This window comes from Paramormyrops kingsleyae, chromosome 20, assembly GCF_048594095.1.
Source record: "Paramormyrops kingsleyae isolate MSU_618 chromosome 20, PKINGS_0.4, whole genome shotgun sequence".
NCBI lineage: Eukaryota > Metazoa > Chordata > Actinopteri > Osteoglossiformes > Mormyridae > Paramormyrops > Paramormyrops kingsleyae.
In genome coordinates this window covers 23,165,734-23,187,918 of record NC_132816.1, presented here as the reverse complement: position 1 = coordinate 23,187,918, position 22,185 = coordinate 23,165,734, and the positions used below count along the sequence as shown (strand labels likewise).

The 22,185-nt window shown below is 50.9% G+C and overlaps 1 protein-coding gene across 1 annotated transcript; it reads right to left on the bottom strand.

Moving 5' to 3' along the window:
- Window positions 1-1,119: 1,119 nt before the first annotated feature.
- aldh18a1 (aldehyde dehydrogenase 18 family, member A1) lies at window positions 1,120-21,825 on the bottom strand. The gene is made up of 18 exons (XM_072703555.1): window positions 21,695-21,825; window positions 15,391-15,469; window positions 11,086-11,300; window positions 10,776-10,925; window positions 10,537-10,641; window positions 9,348-9,500; window positions 8,069-8,159; window positions 7,789-7,913; window positions 7,340-7,484; window positions 5,631-5,704; window positions 5,178-5,277; window positions 4,788-5,008; window positions 4,430-4,567; window positions 2,970-3,165; window positions 2,593-2,714; window positions 2,304-2,490; window positions 1,837-1,932; window positions 1,120-1,721 (listed from the first exon to the last, which is right to left on the bottom strand). Exons 1-18 carry the CDS (start codon window positions 21,779-21,781, stop codon window positions 1,555-1,557), a joined length of 2,451 nt encoding a protein of 816 aa, XP_072559656.1. The 5' UTR covers window positions 21,782-21,825; the 3' UTR covers window positions 1,120-1,554.
- Window positions 21,826-22,185: the final 360 nt, after the last annotated feature.

The window sequence follows — 22,185 nt, the reverse complement described above, 5'->3', positions numbered from 1 at the left end:
AACGTGCCGTTTACTGCCGGTTTGTGGTTGTACTTTACTGAATTATGCCGTCTGTCCACCAAAAATTTATCTTAGTAAATTTTGTATGTTACAATAACCAATGAAAAGGAATGGTTTTCCAAATGTCAAACCAATGTGGAATTTTAAACTAACTTTGCGGCTGTAACTCTGTATACCCTTTATGATATATTCTCTGCACCACACAGCTTTCCTCCTGGTTCTTCCTTGACAACTTTTGTCCTGTTTCTTTTGCTATCCACTCAGTGGTTGCTGGATGTAACTTAAAAAATTTAGTGATTCTCAAAATACATGTTAGGTGTGATCGTGATAATCCCTAAAACACGGAGCTTAACCTTATTCTCGATCTACCATGTAAAGGAAGAAACTATTGAAAGAAAACTTATCGTTTTAATTTGGTTCTTCTACATACTTTGGTAAAAAAAAAGATTATTTAGCAGTCATTCAGATATTTTACTGTAATATTGTTATACTGTTTTTTTTTATTTGGAAGGCAACTTATATTTTATTAAGCACGAGCACTTTAGTATTACTTTAACAAACTTTTGTTAGAACTGAATTTTGGTTATGAGTGACTGAATATATGCGCAGGACAGTCTGCTGATGTAGAGACCGGTGGAGTAATTAACGCAGCGGTCAGCAGAAGCAGCCACAAACCAAACGTGAAAAGCGCAGGCTGATCCTGAGCGGAGTTGCCACATCTTTATGCAGCATTTGAAAGGAATTTGCCTTCAAAAAGGTATTAACTGTATAAACATGCCTGAAGATTACTGAACAAGGACTGCTGATGCCAGAACTTCGTCTTTCTGTCACAAAGCCTATCGCATGTAACGTGGTGTGAGTCAGCGGCCATCGGTACGCATTAGCCAATGTGCAGAGAGAGACTGTCACTGACTCGCTGTGCGGCCTGCGTGTTACCTTGGCGATGAGCAGGATGTCAGCGACGGGAAGTCATATGTAGCAAAGTGTGAGAAATAAGCTGATGGTATATTTGGGGCTGAAAATACGTTTATCATCTGAAAAATAACTCATCAGTTACTGAAACCGATGCCGATGTCAGATTGAACCCTGAACTTACACACACACGTAGACAAGTATATGACTGCCTCTTATACATACACAGATCGCTGTATGATGTACATAGTCAGATCACAGCACCCTATGAAGAAAATATATAATTTCTAGTTTACTGTTAATTGCTGTTTAACTTTTATGTTTATTATTGTCTAAATAAAAACTTGGGTGACACCTTAGCATTTTCACAATGATTGTAAGGAAGAGAACACCGCTAACAGCCTCTGTTCGCCTAACACATAAGGAATTCCTTTTTTACAGACGTGGGTGGTCCTGCCGGACTTCCTCTCACTACCAGCAGAAACAAGTGGAGACAGGCAAACATCCTTGGGCTTCTGCATCTCAGCCACTAGAGGGAGACATTTTACAGCAAGTTTCTCTGCTTGTGAGCAGAACGTGCTAGAGACCATCAAGCCCCGTATGCAGGGGCTAACAGGAGGAGGTCTGGCCAGGAAGTGTCTGCTAAGTGACCGGCACACTCTCATGGAGATACTGCAGGCTGCCCTGACCCGAGAAGTCCGCCACAGCCTGCCCCTCCCCCCGCAAGATCCATTTGGTGGTGAGCAGCCCCTGCAGGCCCACGGGCCCACGGGCATGGATACGCGCTGTACTGATACCAACCTCAGCCCCTGCGGGAGACACAGAGAAGGTTCTGAATTCCAGGGAGTGCAGGGGCAACATTAGATACCTTTAAAGTACAACAACTAAAGAACTACCACTGCAAATTAAACACAGGATACCCACCCAGGCCAAAGCGATAGCCGTCAGCGAAGCGGGAACTGGCGTTCCAGAAGACACATGCGCTGTCCACCTGCCGAAGGAACTGCTCTGCTGTCTCCTCTGTAGAAAGGACCAATCATATGCAGCGAAACAGCCACAGTGACCAATCCCATAGAGCGAAACAGCCACAGTGACCAATCCCATAGAGCGAAACAGCCACAGTGACCAATCCCATAGAGCGAAACAGCCACAGTGACTAATCCCATAGAACGAAACAGCCACAGTGACCAATCCCATACAGTGAAACAACCACAGTGACCAACTGCAGGGTGCTGCTCTTGCAGTAGGAATCAGGCATTTATTTGCAGGAATGGTCACTTTGAGAATGACACAAGATCCTTTCACTCTGAGCAGATATAAACAGGACAGAGCCAGTCACTGTCCAGTAGCAGCAGGCAGAGACGGACCGCATGTGCGGCTGTGACACTCACCGTTCTCGGTGACGATGACATCAGTGTGCGAGCTGCCGTACTTGTGAATGTGCTCCACAGCTTCTTGCATGCTGTCCACCACCTCCACGCAGCACTCCAGGTCACCGTACTCCATGCGCAGGGACTTGACCTCTGAGGGGCTGAAGCTCAGATAGGAAGCGAATCGGGGCCCAGCGTGAATCTTCACCTGGGCGGGGAGACAAGTCCGGAGTCAGTGGACCATCAGGTACGTGTGTGTGTGCGTGTGAGTGTGTGTGTGTGTGTGCGTGTGTGTGTTGGTGCTGCCTACCCTCTCTGCCCTCAGCATGTCAATGATCTGGTCGAAGAGCGGTGTCCTCAGCAGATCCCTGTGAAGCAGCAGTGTCTCCATGGCGTTGCAGGCCGCAGGATAGTCGCATTTGGAGTCCCTGACTGGACAGCAAATGGTCAATGAGACTCAACCTCCCAATGTGACCCTTCTACCTCCCATGAGACCCTGCCACCTCAGAGTGAGCCCCGCCCCCATGAGACCCTGCCACCTCAGCGTGAGCCCCGCCCCCATGAGACCCTGCCACCTCAGCGTGAGCCCCACCCCCATGAGACCCTGCCACCTCAGCGTGAGCCCCGCTTCCCTGCCTCCTAAAGCGAGTCCCTCCCACATCTTGCCCTGCCACCATCAGTGTGTACCGATCTTGACCGCCTTGTTGATGCTGGCCTCCACATCCACGTAGATGTGGCAGATGCCTTCACTGTGGCCCAGTACAGGGACACCCTTGGCCGCCCGCTGGATGTCCCGCACCAACTGAGCGGAGCCACGTGGGATGATAAGGTCAATCATCTTTTCCAGGCGGCACAGGTCCTCAACCTCCTCGCGTGTGCTCACCTGCATGGGCATCACACACAATCACCTGCATGGGCATCACACACAATCACACACACTCACCTGCATGGACATCACACACAATCACACACAATCACCTGCATGAGCATCACACACAATCACACACACTCACCTGCATGGACATCACACACAATCACACACAATCACCTGCATGGGCATCACACACAATCACACATACTCACCTTCATGGGCATCACACACACTCACCTGCATGGGCATCACACACAATCACACACAATCACCTGCATGGGCATCACACACAATCACACACACTCACCTGCATGGACATCACACACAATCACACACAATCACCTGCATGGGCATCACACACAATCACACATACTCACCTTCATGGGCATCACACACACTCACCTGCATGGGCATCACACACAATCACACACAATCACCTGCATGGGCATCACACACAATCACACACACTCACCTGCATGGACATCACACACAATCACACACAATCACCTGCATGGGCATCACACACAATCACCTGCATGGGCATCACACACAATCACACACACTCACCTGCATGGACATCACACACAATCACACACAATCACCTGCATGGGCATCACACACAATCACACATACTCACCTTCATGGGCATCACACACAATCACACACACTCACCTTCATGGGCATCACACACAATCACACACACTCACCTGCATGGGCATCACACACACTCACCTGCATGGGCATCACACACACTCACCTTCATGGGCATCACACACAATCACACATACTCACCTGGATGGGCATCACACACACTCACCTTCATGGGCATCACACACAATCACCTGTATGGGCATCACACACAATCACACACACTCACCTTCATGGGCATCACACACACTCACCTGCATGGGCATCACACACAATCACCTGCATGGGCATCACACACACTCACCTTCATGGGCATCACACACAATCACCTGCATGGGCATCACACACAATCACCTTCATTATTATAACACATGTGACAGACAGACACAGTAGAGTGTCTCTGCTGGCATTTTCTGCCTTGATGGGACAGAAAAATTGTAACATACCAGCAGTAATAAACTATGTATCTTTCCATTTTCACCATAATGCAGAGTCCTTAGTTTATTTTTAATTTCCCTATTGTTTATCTTATAACGGTGTATGAATACAATGTACAGAGACATACATGGACCAGTGGAGTGTGCGTACACACACACACACACATACACACAAACACACACACACATACCAGCTGCACAGCATCCTGGGCCCCATGACAGGTAAGCGCTTCCTGGCTTAGTTGGTACAGGATGCGGTTGCTGTGGCTGGCCTCCTTGCCCCCCTTCAGCAGGAGACCGTTGCCACTAGCGATGGCCAGGGCGGATACCTGTAGAGGTGTGGGCGGGGCCCCGGGCACAATCAGAGCTAGCGACATGCCCTGGCAATGAACAACATGGAGACCTAACACCATTATCACTTTAATCCCATTGGACAGAGCTGTAATATAATTTCTGATTGGCAGCTAATTAAGATAATAATTTCATAGGATGTTGCTTCATTAAGAGACTTTAACCCCATCAGCCCATGTGAAGGGGGCAGCGTCCCACCTGTGGCAGACAGTCGGGTCGCGACTCGAAGATGATGAGCAGCACGCCGATGGGCACCGTGACCTCCTGCAGCTCCAGGCCGCTGGCCATGCGCGTGTGCCGCACCACACTACCCACGCTACCCTGAGACACTGCAGCGATCTGCCGCAGCCCAGTGGCCAGGCTGTCCAACTTCGCCGGTGAGAGCCGGAGCCGCATTTGCAGGGGCTGCGACAGACTATCTGAAGACAGGAAACAAATTCAGGAGGAGAAATGACAGCTGAAAAGAAGGGATTTATCCAGCTACTGCATGTGTATGTGTGCACCGTTAGGATAGCCAGGCAGATAAGGGTGTGTATGCTGATAGGGATACGTACGCACCCATTACCATACCTGCCCCGACAGGGATACCTGCAGCGATAGCTAGGTCCAGATCCTTCTTGTTAGCACTGAGGATCTCATCCTTCCTCTCTGTCAGAAGGTCAGCCAGTCGGTGGATGATGGCTCCTCTCTAGGGGATGACATACAGGGTTGGCTTGGTGCCCCCTGACCCTATAGCCCCCACACACCCAGAGAGGCACGCCTAGAGGGAATATGCTTTTCTTAAACACACCATGAGATTTGGACATGTGCCAGGCTTGTTGTTGCTGCTATTGGGCTGCGCTCCAAAGCATGAGTAGAGCGGTGCTCATATCAGTGCTCTCCCCTGACTAACCCTAACCCTAACCCTAACCTCTCCTGACCATTGTAGGATGCTCACAAGGGAGGTTCGGCTGTATAGTACTGTAAGTTACCATATAGTAAGGAGGCTCTACAGTGAGATGCTGGCCCCAGCCTGCAACTGCCTCTCTCTGTAGCTCTCACCTGCTCCGGGAGCAGGCTGGCCAGTGCTCTGCCTCCTGCCCGGGCCTTCTCCGTCTGCTGCTCTACTGTCGGACCTGGGGGCACATCCAGGGATGAAAACCATTACCAGCATAGCTCTCAGTAACCATCCATGCTCTCAGTAAGACGACTGCTGCCTGGGTCAGTGCTGGGCATTGGCCTCCTGTTTCTTCCATCCATCCATCCATCCATCCATTATCTATACCGCTTTATCCAACTGGGTCGCGGTTCCTGTTTCTTGAACTGTCTCATATAGCTGAAAGTCAGGTCAGGTTGGGGAGCAAGTACTGGTATATCGTGTTGGCGCACCAACCATGTGACAAAACACCTCGGGATCCCAGCTGGCGACCCCCTAAGCAGACACATGATCCAGTCCCACCCTCCGGAAATGGCCATGTATCTGCCGCAGCCAGGTGTTATGTGGCCGTCACCTTGGTCTGCTCCAGCTGCTCATGCAAGCCGGATCACCCTCAGGGCGTAACTGACGCTCCCTCACAATGCAGGTGATGTGCCCCACACAGTGACTTCATGACCCCCCATGCTTTCCCAATCTGTCTGCTGACTTACGTACGCACCAGTTACCATAGGTAAGGGAACCTCTCAACGAGGTCAACATTCTCCCTGCAGACAAACACACTACTGTTGGTTGTGCCTAAGAAGTCTCTAAAGGCCTGGATTTTTATCCAGGACACTCTCAATCCCAGACAATCAGACTCCTCGCTCAGTCTTGAGAGCCCCAATCAGAGCCTCCATTGACTCTGCAAAGATCACAGCATCATCTGCAAAGTCAAGATCAGTAAATCTTTCACCAACAGTTGCCCCACAGCCGCTGGACCCCACGACCCTACCCAACACCAGGTCCATGCAAGCATTGAACAGAGTAGGAGCAAGAACACATCCCTGGCGAACCCCAGAATCAACTGGGAATAACATGAAGGTCAGGAAAATGTTTCCCTCAATGACTCACCGCAGTCGGAGCATATACTGAAACAACAGATAAGTAAGACACCAAAACATACGCTCGTTGAAAGGAGTGACATCAAACACCATCGGGAGGAGCCAATCCGCCACAGCAACGGCTACCCCCTGAGTATGGCAGCCATCAGACTGACCAGACCAAAAGTAGGTGAACCCACCTCAAGAGATCTGGTCACTCACCGGTCTGCGTACCTCAGAGAGCGCTGCCACTAAAATGCGGAGTTTACAAAGCTCCTCCAACAGCAAAGGAAGATGTTCATCTTGCCAGAGAGGCAAGAAGTTCCAGGCGCCTACCCGGATGGACCGCCTCAAACTGGGACCCAAGTCCCACCCTGCAGCGGCCAATGCCTCAGCACCACACCAGCTCCGATCCCCAACAGGCCTGACCCAATTAACTCTCCGACTGTCTTGACTCTTCCCAGGATGAGGCTCCCGAAGGCTTTCCCCCCATCCCCTTCCTGTGGGCGAATGCAGCAGAGCTACTCCCGTGGAGAGAAGAAGGGTGTCGTGCCTGTTTAGACCAAGCTGTCATGAAGTGTTCTATGATGGCTGGAGTGCCAATCCCAACATCAACCCCCAAGTTTTGCCCTGCAAGCTGAAGGACCGCTTGCAGGACCAGATGCAGTTGAACATCATTTTATTTTATTTTGAATTCTTAGAAACAATTCCACTCCTCAACTGTGAGCATAAGGAGGAAACAAGGAAAGACTCACCAGCTGGCTTCACCTCGGAGAAGAAAGTGCCCACCTTCTTGCCCTCCACGATGTCGCTGATGACGTGGCCCGTGACCTTGGGGTTTGTTCCATCGGCAATGACAACAGATGTGCCCCCCTGAAGTGCCCACAGGGCTGCCTTCACCTGAGCGTGCCCCAAAAATACCCAGCATTCCCAATGACAAACAAAAGCGTGAAACTCCACCCAGCGTGGCCCATTTCCACAGCAGCTTCATCATCAGCAACTGCAGCAGAGCACTAGCCCAGCAAAACTATTAAGCCAGTTTGCACAATCAATCCTTATAACAAGTCCCAGAATATATTTGAATATAACCACAATCCAAGAATAAGTCTGTTTGACAGTGTTTTCTGAGGACATGAAATATATGCATATATGAGGAAGCCTGCTGTGGCTGGACATGGAGAATAATCCCAGCAGAGATGCGGACCTTGGCTTCCATGCCTCCGATCCCCACCCTGGATTTGGTTCCAAAAGTGATGGACTGCTGGTCACCAGGGTAGAAGATGTCAATGAGTTTAGCATCATCTGTCCCCGGAGGGTTGTTATACAAGCCTAAATATGGGAGGGAAAGAAAGAGAATGAGACAGAGACAGTGTCTGTCCGAGCTTTCTGGTGGTCCAGGACCTTCCAATCAATAGTGTGTTAGTCTGTACCTATAACTGTAACGTTTAACTGTTTGCCACGTATATCAGGAAGGTTTAGAGCACCTTCCACGTCCGAAAGTGTGATAAGGAGGTCAGCCTTCATCTCCACAGCCAGCTGTGCTGCCAGACTGTCGTTGTCCTTGATGCTGATCACCTGCGATGACAAAGGGGGGGGGGGGACATTGAGGCAGAGAAACGTGGAGGGACGCTCAGGCAGAGACATGGGGGGAAGCTGAGACAGAGGCACTCGGGGGGGACGCTGAGGCAGAGACGTGGGGGGAAGCTGAGGCAGAGGCACTCGGGGGGGACGCTGAGGCAGAGACACACTCGGGGGGAGGACACTGAGGCAGAGGCACTGGGGGGGATGCTGAGGCAGAGGCACTGGGGGGGATGCTGAGGCTGAGGCACTTGGGGGGACGCTGAGGCAGACACACTTGGGGGGAGGACACTGAGGCAGAGGCACTGGGGGGGACGCTGAGGCAGAGGCACTCGGGGGGGACGCTGAGGCAGAGGCACTCGGGGGGGACACTGAAGCAGACACACTTGGGGGGACACTGAAGCAGACACACTTGGGGGGAACGCTGAGGCAGAGGCACTCAGGGGGGACGCTGAGGCAGAGGCACTCGGGGGGGACGCTGAGTCAGAGGCACTCAGGGGGGACGCTGAGGCAGAGGCACTCGGGGGGGACGCTCAGGCAGAGACGTGGGAGGGACGTTGAGACAGAGGCACTCGGTGGGGACACTGAGGCAGAGGCACTCGGGGGGGACGCTGAGGCAGAGACACACTCGGGGGGACGCTGAGGCAGAGACACACTCGGGGGGAGGACACTGAGGCAGAGGCACTGGGGGGGATGCTGAGGCAGAGGCACTGGGGGGGATGCTGAGGCAGAGGCACTTGGGGGGACACTGAGGCAGAGGCACTTGGGGGGACACTGAGGCAGACACACTCGGGGGGACACTGAGGCAGACACACTCGGGGGGACACTGAAGCAGACACACTTGGGGGGACGCTGAAGCAGAGACCAAGCCCTCAAAGCAGATAGCTGTGGATCTGGTAATGCAGGAGCAAGAAAGCGAGAATCAGGGAAGTGACAGCAATGAGTAAGTGAAGAGCCCACAACAGGGAAACCGAGAGAAGACAGGTCAAAGAGTCAGGTCCGAGCCATACGATGCAGAACAGTCACAAGACACAAGCTCGCCTTATCGCATCCCAGCATGCTCAGCTATCAGTGCGCCTTATTTAGTACAGTATATAGTGTGCTACCACCATGCACTTCCTGAGCACACAGAAGTACTGAGTCAGGGCTTCGTAGGTTCCCAGCCACCCCTGTACCCACATTTACCCCCTGCAGGTCGCTGTTGGGCACTGGGGGGGGCACCACAGCATCGTTGGTGTTGATGATGGGCACGATGTTCATCAGCAACAGCTCGTGCAAAGTGCTGTTCAGGTTTTGGCGCTTCTGCTCGTCGTGAAAGTCCAGGTTGGTCACCAGGATCTGCCAGCAAGTAGACCGTTTACCACATTATGGGATGCATATGTGAGACACACTGCAGTTTCTATGAAAATTCACTGATATTCCATGTAATCAAGTACTGCATAAGAGGGATGGATGGATGGATGGATATTCCATATTCCATGAGTGTATAGAGATGATTTAATGACTGGGAAGGTCCTGCAGTGATGCTATCCTTTGAGCATTTACCTGGTTGGTGCGCTGCGTACCTGAGCGATGTGCTGCATATCTGGGCAGTGCGCTGCGTACCTGAGCGATGTGCTGCATATTTGGGCAGTGCACTGCGTACCTGAGCGATGTGCTGCGTACCTGAGCGATGTGCTGCATATCTGGGCAGTGCGCTGCGTACCTAAGCGATGTGCTGCATATCTGGGCAGTGCGCTGCGTACCTGAGCGATGTGCTGCATATCTGGGCAGTGCGCTGCATACCTGAGCGATGTGCTGCATATTTGGGCAGTGTGCTGCGTACCTGAGCGATGTGCTGCATACCTGAGCGATGTGCTGCATATCTGGGCAGTGCGCTGCGTACCTGAGCGATGTGCTGCATATCTGGGCAGTGCGCTGCGTACCTGAGCGATGTGCTGATTATCTGGGCAGTGCGCTGCATACCTGAGCGATGTGCTGCATATCTGGGCAGTGCGCTGCGTACCTGAGCGATGTGCTGCATATCTGGGCAGTGCGCTGTGTACCTGAGCGATGTGCTGCATATCTGGGCAGTGCGCTGTGTACTTAAGCAATGTGCTGCATATCTGGGCAGTGCGCTGCGTACCTGAGCGATGTGCTGCATATCTGGGCAGTGCGCTGTGTACTTGAGCGATGTGCTGCATATCTGGGCAGTGCGCTGCGTACTTAAGCGATGTGCTGCATATCTGGGTAGTGCGCTGCGTACCTGAGCGATGTGCTGCATATCTGGGCAGTGCGCTGCGTACCTGAGCGATGTGCTGCATATCTGGGCAGTGCGCTGTGTGCCTGGGTGGTGCGTGTGCTGTTCTGTATACCTGGGCAGTGTGCTGCGTACCTGGGCGGTGCACGTGCTGTACTGCGTGAACATAGCCTCGTAGAGTGCCATCAGGCCGCTCTGGCCAGCCGCTGCACACGCCCGCGCCTCCAGCACTGGCATAGACTCGAGGAAGGAGAGATCCAGGCGTCGGCGTCAGAGATCTCTCACGCGCAGCATGCGGCCTCTGCTTTGTTTGCAGCTAATATACAGCATTATCTGTAGTCCAAATCTTTGGGAAGTTCACATGCCTGACTCACCATGTCTTTGAGCTTGCCGTGTCCGGAATGCAGAGCCTGCCGGACACTCTGGGAGAGCAGAATCTCATGCCTGAGCCTCTGCTTGCCGAAAGCAACAGCACCACTGGTTACAATCAGCATCTCCCGTCCCTGGTTCTGCAGGACCGCCACCTTCAAAGCACCGGGAACACACAGAACAGAGAAAACATCTAATAGCGTTTGTGGGAAAGTCCGCACAAGAGTTACTGTCGTTGTGGTGACGTCTGTTTATCCTCTCTAAGTCCAACACACACACACACATCCAGTCCCAGTCTACATCACACACACACACCTGCTCTACGATGGACGCCAGCCTTCCCAGGGCCAGGCCGCACTCATCTCCCCGCGTGACTACAGCGCTCCCCAGCTTCACCACGATGCGTCTGGCGTGCTTCAGCTCGCTGCGGTGGCCGAAAGGCCTTCCCAGAGCACGTGACCCCGGCAGAGAGACAGCGTGGCCCAAGCGGCACAGGATCTGGGGCCCAAGCCAGGAACAGCCCGCCAGACCTGTGGACCACACAGGAGGCTGTGAGCAGGGGGTGTGGGCCAGTGAGATCCAAAACCAGGGGGGCGGGGGAAGTTGCCCCACTGCGACCCTGAATCCCGCATCACCGATCCAGCCTGTTCCTCAGGGCCAGACCCCCTAATAAATCAATATTCATTCCCATTAATAACAGTTGATGAGACAGGAGCACCTGGTAACCCTCCTCTCCCACTTTCTCTGGTCAATGTTACCAATCTATCTTCTTAATGGTCAGAACATCAGCTGCTTTTAACAGCAAGAGTTTCAATGTAAAACTCAGTTCTGTTTGATGTAATTCCCCAACTGTCCAGGTGGTGGGGGACTGGTCACCGAAAATACAGTGCTTTGCTTTGAAATAGAATGGGGGTGGCTGCCACATCAGCCATCTGTAATGAAGGGAACCCAGGATGCAGTTTAGAGGGGTCACACCAGCATACTGGGACAGCTAGCAGGGATACTAATCAAGCGCCCATCTAACCTGCACAGAGAACAGCTAGCAGGGATACTAATCAAGCACCCATCTAACCTGCACAGAGAACAGCTAGCAGGGATACTAATCTAGCACCCATCTAACCTGCACAGAGAACAGCTAGCAGGGATACTAATCAAGCACCCATCTAACCTGCACAGAGAACAGCTAGCAGGGATACTAATCGAGCGCCCATCTAACCTGCACAGAGAACAGCTAGCAGGGATACTAATCGAGCGCCCATCTAACCTGCACAGAGAACAGCTAGCAGGGATACTAATCAAGCGCCCATCTAACCTGCACAGAGAACAGCTAGCAGGGATACTAATCTAGCGCCCATCTAACCTGCACAGAGAACAGCTAGCAGGGATACTAATCAAGCACCCATCTAACCTGCACAGAGGACAGCTAGCAGGGATACTAATCAAGCGCCCATCTAACCTGCACAGAGGACAGCTAGCAGGGATACTAATCAAGCACCCATCTAACCTGCACAGAGGACAGCTATCAGGGATACTAATCGAGCACCCATCTAACCTGCACAGAGAACAGCTAGCAGGGATACTAATCTAGCGCCCATCTAACCTGCAGAGAGAACAGCTAGCAGGGATACTAATCAAGCGCCCATCTAACCTGCACAGAGAACAGCTAGCAGGGATACTAATCTAGCGCCCATCTAACCTGCACAGAGAACAGCTAGCAGGGATACTAATCAAGCACCCATCTAACCTGCACAGAGAACAGCTAGCAGGGATGCTAATCAAGCGCCCATCTAACCTGCACAGAGAACAGCTAGCAGGGATACTAATCTAGCGCCCATCTAACCTGCACAGAGAACAGCTAGCAGGGATACTAATCAAGCACCCATCTAACCTGTTATGGGGTGGCTCACAGGGATGCTAATCAAGCACCCATCTAACCTGTTATGGGGGATGGCTCACAGGGATACTAATCAAGCACCCATCTAACCTGCACAGAGAACAGCTAGCAGGGATACTAATCAAGCACCCATCTAACCTGCACAGAGAACAGCTAGCAGGGATACTAATCTAGCACCCATCTAACCTGCACAGAGAACAGCTAGCAGGGATACTAATCAAGCACCCATCTAACCTGCACAGAGAACAGCTAGCAGGGATACTAATCGAGCGCCCATCTAACCTGCACAGAGAACAGCTAGCAGGGATACTAATCTAGCGCCCATCTAACCTGCACAGAGAACAGCTAGCAGGGATACTAATCAAGCACCCATCTAACCTGCACAGAGAACAGCTAGCAGGGATACTAATCGAGCACCCATCTAACCTGCACAGAGAACAGCTAGCAGGGATACTAATCTAGCGCCCATCTAACCTGCACAGAGAACAGCTAGCAGGGATACTAATCAAGCGCCCATCTAACCTGCACAGAGAACAGCTAGCAGGGATACTAATCTAGCGCCCATCTAACCTGTTATGGGGGATGGCTCACAGGGATGCTAATCAAGCACCTATCTAACCTGTTATGGGGGATGGCTCACAGGGATACTAATCAAGCACCCATCTAACCTGCACAGAGAACAGCTAGCAGGGATACTAATCTAGCGCCCATCTAACCTGCAGAGAGAACAGCTAGCAGGGATACTAATCAAGCGCCCATCTAACCTGCACAGAGAACAGCTAGCAGGGATACTAATCTAGCGCCCATCTAACCTGCACAGAGAACAGCTAGCAGGGATACTAATCAAGCACCCATCTAACCTGCACAGAGAACAGCTAGCAGGGATGCTAATCAAGCGCCCATCTAACCTGCACAGAGAACAGCTAGCAGGGATACTAATCTAGCGCCCATCTAACCTGCACAGAGAACAGCTAGCAGGGATACTAATCAAGCACCCATCTAACCTGTTATGGGGTGGCTCACAGGGATGCTAATCAAGCACCCATCTAACCTGTTATGGGGGATGGCTCACAGGGATACTAATCAAGCACCCATCTAACCTGCACAGAGAACAGCTAGCAGGGATACTAATCAAGCACCCATCTAACCTGCACAGAGAACAGCTAGCAGGGATACTAATCTAGCACCCATCTAACCTGCACAGAGAACAGCTAGCAGGGATACTAATCAAGCACCCATCTAACCTGCACAGAGAACAGCTAGCAGGGATACTAATCAAGCACCCATCTAACCTGCACAGAGAACAGCTAGCAGGGATACTAATCGAGCGCCCATCTAACCTGCACAGAGAACAGCTAGCAGGGATACTAATCTAGCGCCCATCTAACCTGCACAGAGAACAGCTAGCAGGGATACTAATCAAGCACCCATCTAACCTGCACAGAGAACAGCTAGCAGGGATACTAATCGAGCACCCATCTAACCTGCACAGAGAACAGCTAGCAGGGATACTAATCTAGCGCCCATCTAACCTGCACAGAGAACAGCTAGCAGGGATACTAATCAAGCGCCCATCTAACCTGCACAGAGAACAGCTAGCAGGGATACTAATCTAGCGCCCATCTAACCTGTTATGGGGGATGGCTCACAGGGATGCTAATCAAGCACCTATCTAACCTGTTATGGGGGATGGCTCACAGGGATACTAATCAAGCACCCATCTAACCTGCACAGAGAACAGCTAGCAGGGATACTAATCAAGCACCCATCTCACCTGCACAGAGAACAGCTAGCAGGGATACTAATCAAGCACCCATCTAACCTGTTATGGGGGATGGCTCACAGGGATACTAATCAAGCACCCATCTAACCTGTTATGGGGGATGGCTCACAGGGATACTAATCAAGCACCCATCTAACCTGCACAGAGAACAGCTAGCAGGGATACTAATCAAGCACCCATCTAACCTGTTATGGGGGATGGCTCACAGGGATACTAATCAAGCACCCATCTAACCTGCACAGAGAACAGCTAGCAGGGATACTAATCAAGCACCCATCTAACCTGTTATGGGGGATGGCTCACAGGGATACTAATCAAGCACCCATCTAACCTGTTATGGGGGATGGCTCACAGGGATGCTAATCAAGCGCCCATCTAACCTGTTATGGGGGATGGCTCACAGGGATACTAATCAAGCACCCATCTAACCTGTTATGGGGGATGGCTCACAGGGATACTAATCAAGCACCCATCTAACCTGTTATGGGGGATGGCTCACAGGGATACTAATCAAGCACCCATCTAACCCGCATGGTCAGCAGAATGCATAAGCATGGGGGTGGGGCTTCGATGGCTTTTCTCTCACCACCTCTCCTACGCCTCCTCTGTCTGCTCAGCTATACCTTTCATCATAATGAAAAACTTTCAGTCAGAAGCACCAACAGCTAAAATGATTCACACTCTGTTATACCATGTGACATCAAAAGACAGCAGTAATAAGTAGATAATCTGTGCTGACATATGGATTGGTGCTGAAATGGTTACTCCCCCATATCCATATGGATTGGTGCTGAAATGGCTTCTCTCCCATATGGATTGGTGCTGAAATGGCTTCTTCCCCATATGGACTGGTGCTGAAATGGCTTCTTCCCCATATGGATTGGTGTTCACCCACCCTTGTACCTGTGATGTCACTTCCTGACAGCCCTGCTCCTAAGCTTACCTTTGTGGGTAGAGTTTGCGCAGTTCCTCAGCCTTCTGCACAACATGACAAGGAGCTCTGGGTCCACACTGCAGCGACCCTGGGTGAGAGTTAGGAGTTACGCCACAGACGCACACACAGCGGGGGCCGGCACTGGGTCCACACTGCAGCGGCCCTGGGTGAGAGTTAGCAGTTACACCACAGACGCACACACAGCGGGGGCCGGCACTGGGTCCACACAGCAGCTGCCCTGGGTGAGAGTTAGGAGTTACGCCACAGACGCACACACAGCGGGGGCCGGCACTGGGTCCACACTGCAGCGGCCCTGGGTGAGAGTTAGGAGTTACGCCACAGACGCTCACACAGCGGGGGCCGGCACTGGGTCCACACTGCAGCGGCCCTGGGTGAGAGTTAGGAGTTACGCCACAGACGCACACACAGCGGGGGCCGGCACTGGGTCCACACTGCAGCGGCCCTGGGTGAGAGTTAGGAGTTACGCCACAGACGCTCACACAGCGGGGGCCGGCACTGGGTCCACACTGCAGCGGCCCTGGGTGAGAGTTAGGAGTTACGCCACAGACGCTCACACAGCGGGGGCCGGCACTGGGTCCACACTGCAGCAGCCCTGGGTGAGAGTTAGGAGTTACGCCACAGACGCACACACAGCGGGGGCCGGCACTGGGTCCACACAGCAGCTGCCCTGGGTGAGAGTTAAGAGTTACGCCACAGACGCACACACAGCGGGGGCCGGCACTGGGTCCACACTGCAGCGGCCCTGGGTGAGAGTTAGCAGTTACACCACAGACGCACACACAGCGGGGGCCGGCACTGGGTCCACACAGCAGCTGCCCTGGGTGAGAGTTAAGAGTTACGCCACAGACGCACACACAGCGGGGGCCGGCACTGGGTCCACACTGCAGCGGCCCTGGGTGAGAGTTAGGAGTTACGCCACAGACGCACACACAGCGGGGGCCGGCACTGGGTCCACACTGCAGCGGCCCTGGGTGAGAGTTAGGAGTTACGCCACAGACGCTCACACAGCGGGGGCCGGCACTGGGTCCACACTGCAGCGGCCCTGGGTGAGAGTTAGGAGTTACGCCACAGACGCACACACAGCGGGGGCCGGCACTGGGTCCACACTGCAGCGGCCCTGGGTGAGAGTTAGGAGTTACGCCACAGACGCTCACACAGCGGGGGCCGGCACTGGGTCCACACTGCAGCGGCCCTGGGTGAGAGTTAAGAGTTACGCCGCAGACGCTCACACAGCGGGAGCAGCACCCCCCAGATACCTTAATACAGTAGCAAAATGTTATGACTACCAGCAGTAACAAAGCACCTGACTTTGACAGCAATTCGAAAGGTGCAGCCCATTTCTGGCCTGAAGAGCAAAACAGCCAAACACGCCCTGGACCTGCCATTCCTCCAGTGCTGTACTTGTATCTCTACCTATACCTGCACCTGCGCCTCAGTGGAAGTACCTGCATTTGGCACAAAGCCTATAGGAATGACCTCTATCAGTAAATAGCCAATCAGAACACAGAGAGGGCAGGACTCTCATAAAGGGACGGCGCTTTAGGTACTCAGGGAGGCTGATGGAACCCTTTTGAAAATAATCGCCATAAACTCAGCAAAGAAAGCAGAATTTGGCTTAAACGTATTTTCCAATTTCCGTTTCTTTGTCCTAGAATACTATGGTTATACAGTCTCTATCTGGGCAGATCGCTCATAACAGACTTACCAATCGTATTAATACGCAGTAATAGACTGGGTCTTGCGGATTGTATCAGTACACAGAAAGGGGATGAGGAGAACATATCACACCCAGCAACCCAGGAGAAGCCGACGATAAGGATGCCTTGTGTAAACACGGCCAAAGTAATGTAGAAGACACGAAGGAAATGCATGATCTCTGTAGCGGGACCGCTGGGAAACGCCGTTATTATTATTATTATTATTATTATAATTAATAATAATACTATAAATGTTATTATTAATATTATATAATAATAATAAGAAGAAGAATGTTGCATTTTTCATTATTCAGAAAAGCACAAAGCAGACAAATGCGATGAACATAACCCCAAATATATGAAACTAAAGAAGTTCCGTTTCTATCCTTTAATTTGATATTTTTTGAAAGAATGAACACAACTAAAATAACACTATTGGTTGTCTATTTATTATTTAATAATGCATGTCAAAAATGTTTCCTGGGAAGCGTATGTAAACACGGTAGAAAAAAGGCGTTTCCAGCCTATTACTTCCACTTAGCCTAATATAGTCTCAAAAGCCAATTTGCAACTAAAACTAATTTTCAGCTACTTACCCACTAAAGAATAAGCAATGTAGGCCTATCGGAGGTGTCCCGCACGCCTACGACTACAGATGTCCAATGTCAGCCGTCTGTACAGGAGAGATCTTTACTATAATGACTATAGCAAACGACACGTAAAACTACGAAAGTACAGCGAGCACTTCCAGCCAGACGACCTCATGCTGTGATGTAGGGGGCGATTTACCGCCGGATTTATGCCGCCGGCTCACAGAAGCAAAGCCGCCTGCGACGTGGCAAAGGCGCATACAGGTCGGACTGGGTGCTTATATGCATGTGAACTGATATCTTTGAGAGAAAAAGAAAAACACAACACGCGAAATATGGTCAAAGTACTGAAGGCTGGAGTGCATAACCACAGCTCTGGTGGCTAATCTAATCACAGAAATGCTTGATAACTGCAGCTATCGTGGTGTTTTGTGTATGCTGCAAAAAGTAATTTAACAACATCACATCAGTTGAACAGTATGTGTGTTACAATGTAATTCTTCTGTGCGCTTCTGTTTGGTAAGATCATGTAAAAGCATTCAATTAAATTAAAATGGACACGTAGCATTCAACCAAACTCGATTACACTCCTAGTCTTCTTAGTAAACCGTTTTAATAAAGCAAAACGTGATGCCTAAACATGTCTTTATACTACAACAAAAACATAAGTCCAACAGTCACGTTAACTAATTTTCTAAGTAAGATTTTACAGCTCTATAATAACCGAAGAAGAAGGGAATTTAGTCATCGTGACACCGGAAATCAACACGTGTGCCTGTCAATAGCATATATTAGTCTACAATAAAAAGTAGAACTGTAAAAACCAGGGAGAAATCACGCCTGGAAACAGTTCTTAATTTTAAGCCATAGTAAAACGCTGCTTCCACTGTTGCCAACTCCTCAGCAAGGAAAGTAGCTGTTGACTGTCCCAAAAGTCGCTAGAAGTCGTGGGAGATACAAAAAGTGGTTAAAAACACCCTAAATGTGTATAGAAGCCTACAAATGAACTTTCTTCTGTCGATTCTTGTTTTTTATATATCACAATTCCAACCCTCTTCCTTTACCCGGACTTGGGACCGGCAAAAGTGACCCCAAAGACACACTCTGGCGGAGTTACTTATTTTTGGTAATGCCAGCGCAGCATCAGCCAGCGGCGGCTTTGCGCATGCGCGATTAATTTGCAGTCTGGACGCGGAGCGGTGAACATCTCCTGCTCTGACTGCAGCTGGGCGGGACTGGCCGCCTGTGAGTGCTTTGGGACGGGAGATGAGCCCACGGCAGCACCCGCTGCTCGGTGAGAAGAGTAAGAACGATACGTGCTTTCACGTCAGAGTCTCCGAAAGTCTGCAATAGCACCAGAAAAAGTCGCTAGATTTGTCGCTAGTCGCTTTTTTGAAAACGAGTCGCTAGAGGGGTCTAAAAACTCGCTAAATATAGCGACAAAGTCACTAAGTTGGCAACACTGGCTGCTTCGCTTGATTGCGTGATACTTGTGTTTTATTGTTATTGAACACTAGAGGGCGGTAAGATGTAGGCTAAAATTTATACTGTACTGACCTCAGATTACCTCATTGCCATTATACATGCAAACATACGAGAATTGTTTATGGTTCGATTCTGGTATGCGTGTACAGATTGGCAAGAGGGCGTTTTGAGTTGTTCTCTTAGAAGAGCTGGTCTGGTAGTAGTTTCACGCTACATTTCAAAAGACGTCACAGATATAATTTCCGGAGCGGTTTGTTAACGGGGTAAATGCTCTGTGCAGATTTTAGCAAGAGGGAGGTTCTATCACAACGCACCTGGAGAAATGGCATGATGAGTGGAATGTCTTATCGTATTACACTTTATAGCTGGTCGAGCCAAGGCAACGGGCTAAGGCTGGTGTACGACCATGAAACACGGCGGGCAGAAGTCCATGTACACGGCGCTTACAATGAGCTGCCTGCAGGGGGCAGCAGTGAGCAGTTCCTGAAAAACGGGAAATCGCCTTTGGATTTATTGAAGGAATATTCGAAAGCGGTAGATCGTCATACCTATCAACACTGTATAAATGAGAAGGACGTGAAAGGGCTCAGGCTACCTCACCAGCTGAGGTCTGGGGACGGAGCGCCAGGCTGTTTTGTCTGGCAATGGAAGCAGTTTGTTACTTTGGATATGCTTCTGTTACTCCTGCAAGGTACAATGTCAAACAAATATGAAAGTTCTTATTGGGAAGTACACAAAAAATCCATGGACAACACACCCTTCTATCAGTACAGGAAGACATTTCCTTGGGAGCAATTTGTGGGAGTTTAGCTTAGGGAAAGATGCATTCAGAAGGAGAAGCAGGGTGGCTAGAAAAGGGTTAAATTTACGTCGACCACCAACCATACATGTGCTTGTTTATGAAGGGCCACATTGTCACTATATTTAGCCTGTGACTTCTTCGACAGGCTGAAAGATAGCATCCTTCCATTGCATTTCCAGTCACCGGCCACGATGACAAAGACTTCCTTATTGCTGTCCTTTCTCATTGCAGAAACTCTCTTGTCTGGTTTCATTGGTTAGACAAGTAGGGAAAAGTGCAGTAACAGCCAGTTAAACGAGTCTGCAGCCCCAAGCAGATTGTAGATCAATGTGACAGCGAGGCCCATATGCAACCCATGATCCCCTGAGATGAGAATGTGGAGAATCACAGAGAGACCCAGATTCAAACCCGAAGCTCTTGAACAGTGAGGCGAGGCAGCAACCATGTGTACTTTCCTAGTGAAGATGCCGGATTACTTACGGGAAGAAGAAGTGAGCAGAGGAGCAGAGACTCACCCCAAAACATAAACATGTTCTGTAGCGACAGGGGCATTACGAGCGGGAAAGACTCTCGCAGACAGGAGAGGGAAGTGAGAGTCCATTTTAGCAAGGCAAGCATTAACAAGAACAAAACAAGAACAAATAATGGAGCAGCTCCTCAGAGAAAGGCACAGAGAAACACACTGCACACTCATGCAGAGGCACAGAGAAGCACACTGCACACCACACACAGAGAAACACACTGCACACCCCCACACAGAGGCACAGAGAAACACACTGCACACCCCACACAGAGGCACAGAGGAGCACACTGCACACCCCCGCACAGAGAAACACACTGCACACTGCACACCCCACACAGAGGCACAGAGAAGCACACTGCACACCCCACACAGAGGCACAGAGAAGCACACTGCACACCCCACACAGAGGCACAGAGAATCACACTGCTCACCCCACACAGAGGCACAGAGAAGCACACTGCACACCCCACACAGAGGCACAGAGAAGCACACTGCACACCCCTCACAGAGGCACAGGGAAGCACACTGCACACCACACACAGAGGCACAGAGAAACAATTGCACACTCACATGTATCCACAGGCAAAAACACTACCACACATCCAGAAGCATACAAACATATAAATAGACATAGACATGTTAACAGACTGTGCAGAGCTCTCACCATTAGCAGCCTGCAGGGGCAGCAGTGAGCAGGGTGCACGATGTCAGCCTATCTCCCTTTGCCCTGCAGATTCCCATGTCTCACTGTTCGGTGTGAATTTGAAAGACAGCTTATGTTGGACATAATATGAGCCAATGAGCTGTGTCTGTGAGGTGATGGACTTTTCGGCTAAGAGCTGTCACTGAAGGCTGTGATGCAAACACAGCATCCCCCACCCCACATACACCCCCCCTCTGCATCCCACAAAAACCATCAGTGGTGTTGAGGAAGTTACTCACAAAAGTAATCCATTACAGAAAGAGTTCAGGTGAGTATAAAGTGTCGCAGTCACAGAGTACTCAACTGGTTGATTGAATCACAACCTTGGTCTGGATTTGTACTTTCTGGACCTGAACTTTCCACCTCTTTCTGTAACGGATTACTGTGAGTAACTTCCCCAACACTGGCGATCAGTATCACTGAAACTGACTTAGCAGCTATTATTCGGAAACAGCAGGCTGAAACATCACAGCTGGCACCTGATAAGCTCACCCTCCAACGCCCGGTGGGATACTGTCCTTGGGGACGCAGTGTCCCCTGTCTGCAGTGGGGGCTGGGGGAAGGCGATGGACAGCCCATTGCTGAGTATCAGGGTACGGTTTCCACCCCAGCACAGCTGTGCCTTTGTGTGCTGGCAGCAGCGGAAGTCGACTCAACTCTTTCAGACATGACTCTTAGACAATGGCAGCCAGTGTCAGAGCAAAACACGCCAAGCATGGCAGAGGAAAGTGGCCGTGCAGTTGGGAGGGCGGCCGGGCACACGCAGACACAGCAGCATGCAGACACAGATGGAGCATCATGTAGATGCAGCAGCATGCAGACACAGACACTGTAGGGCACACATTTCAACACACATGCCGACATAGGAGCACAGATACAGCAATGCATATGCAGACACAGTAGTGCATTGCACCATCTGCAAGCACATGCAGAGTATGCAGCAATGTGCACTCAGACACAGCAACACACATGCAGACACAGCA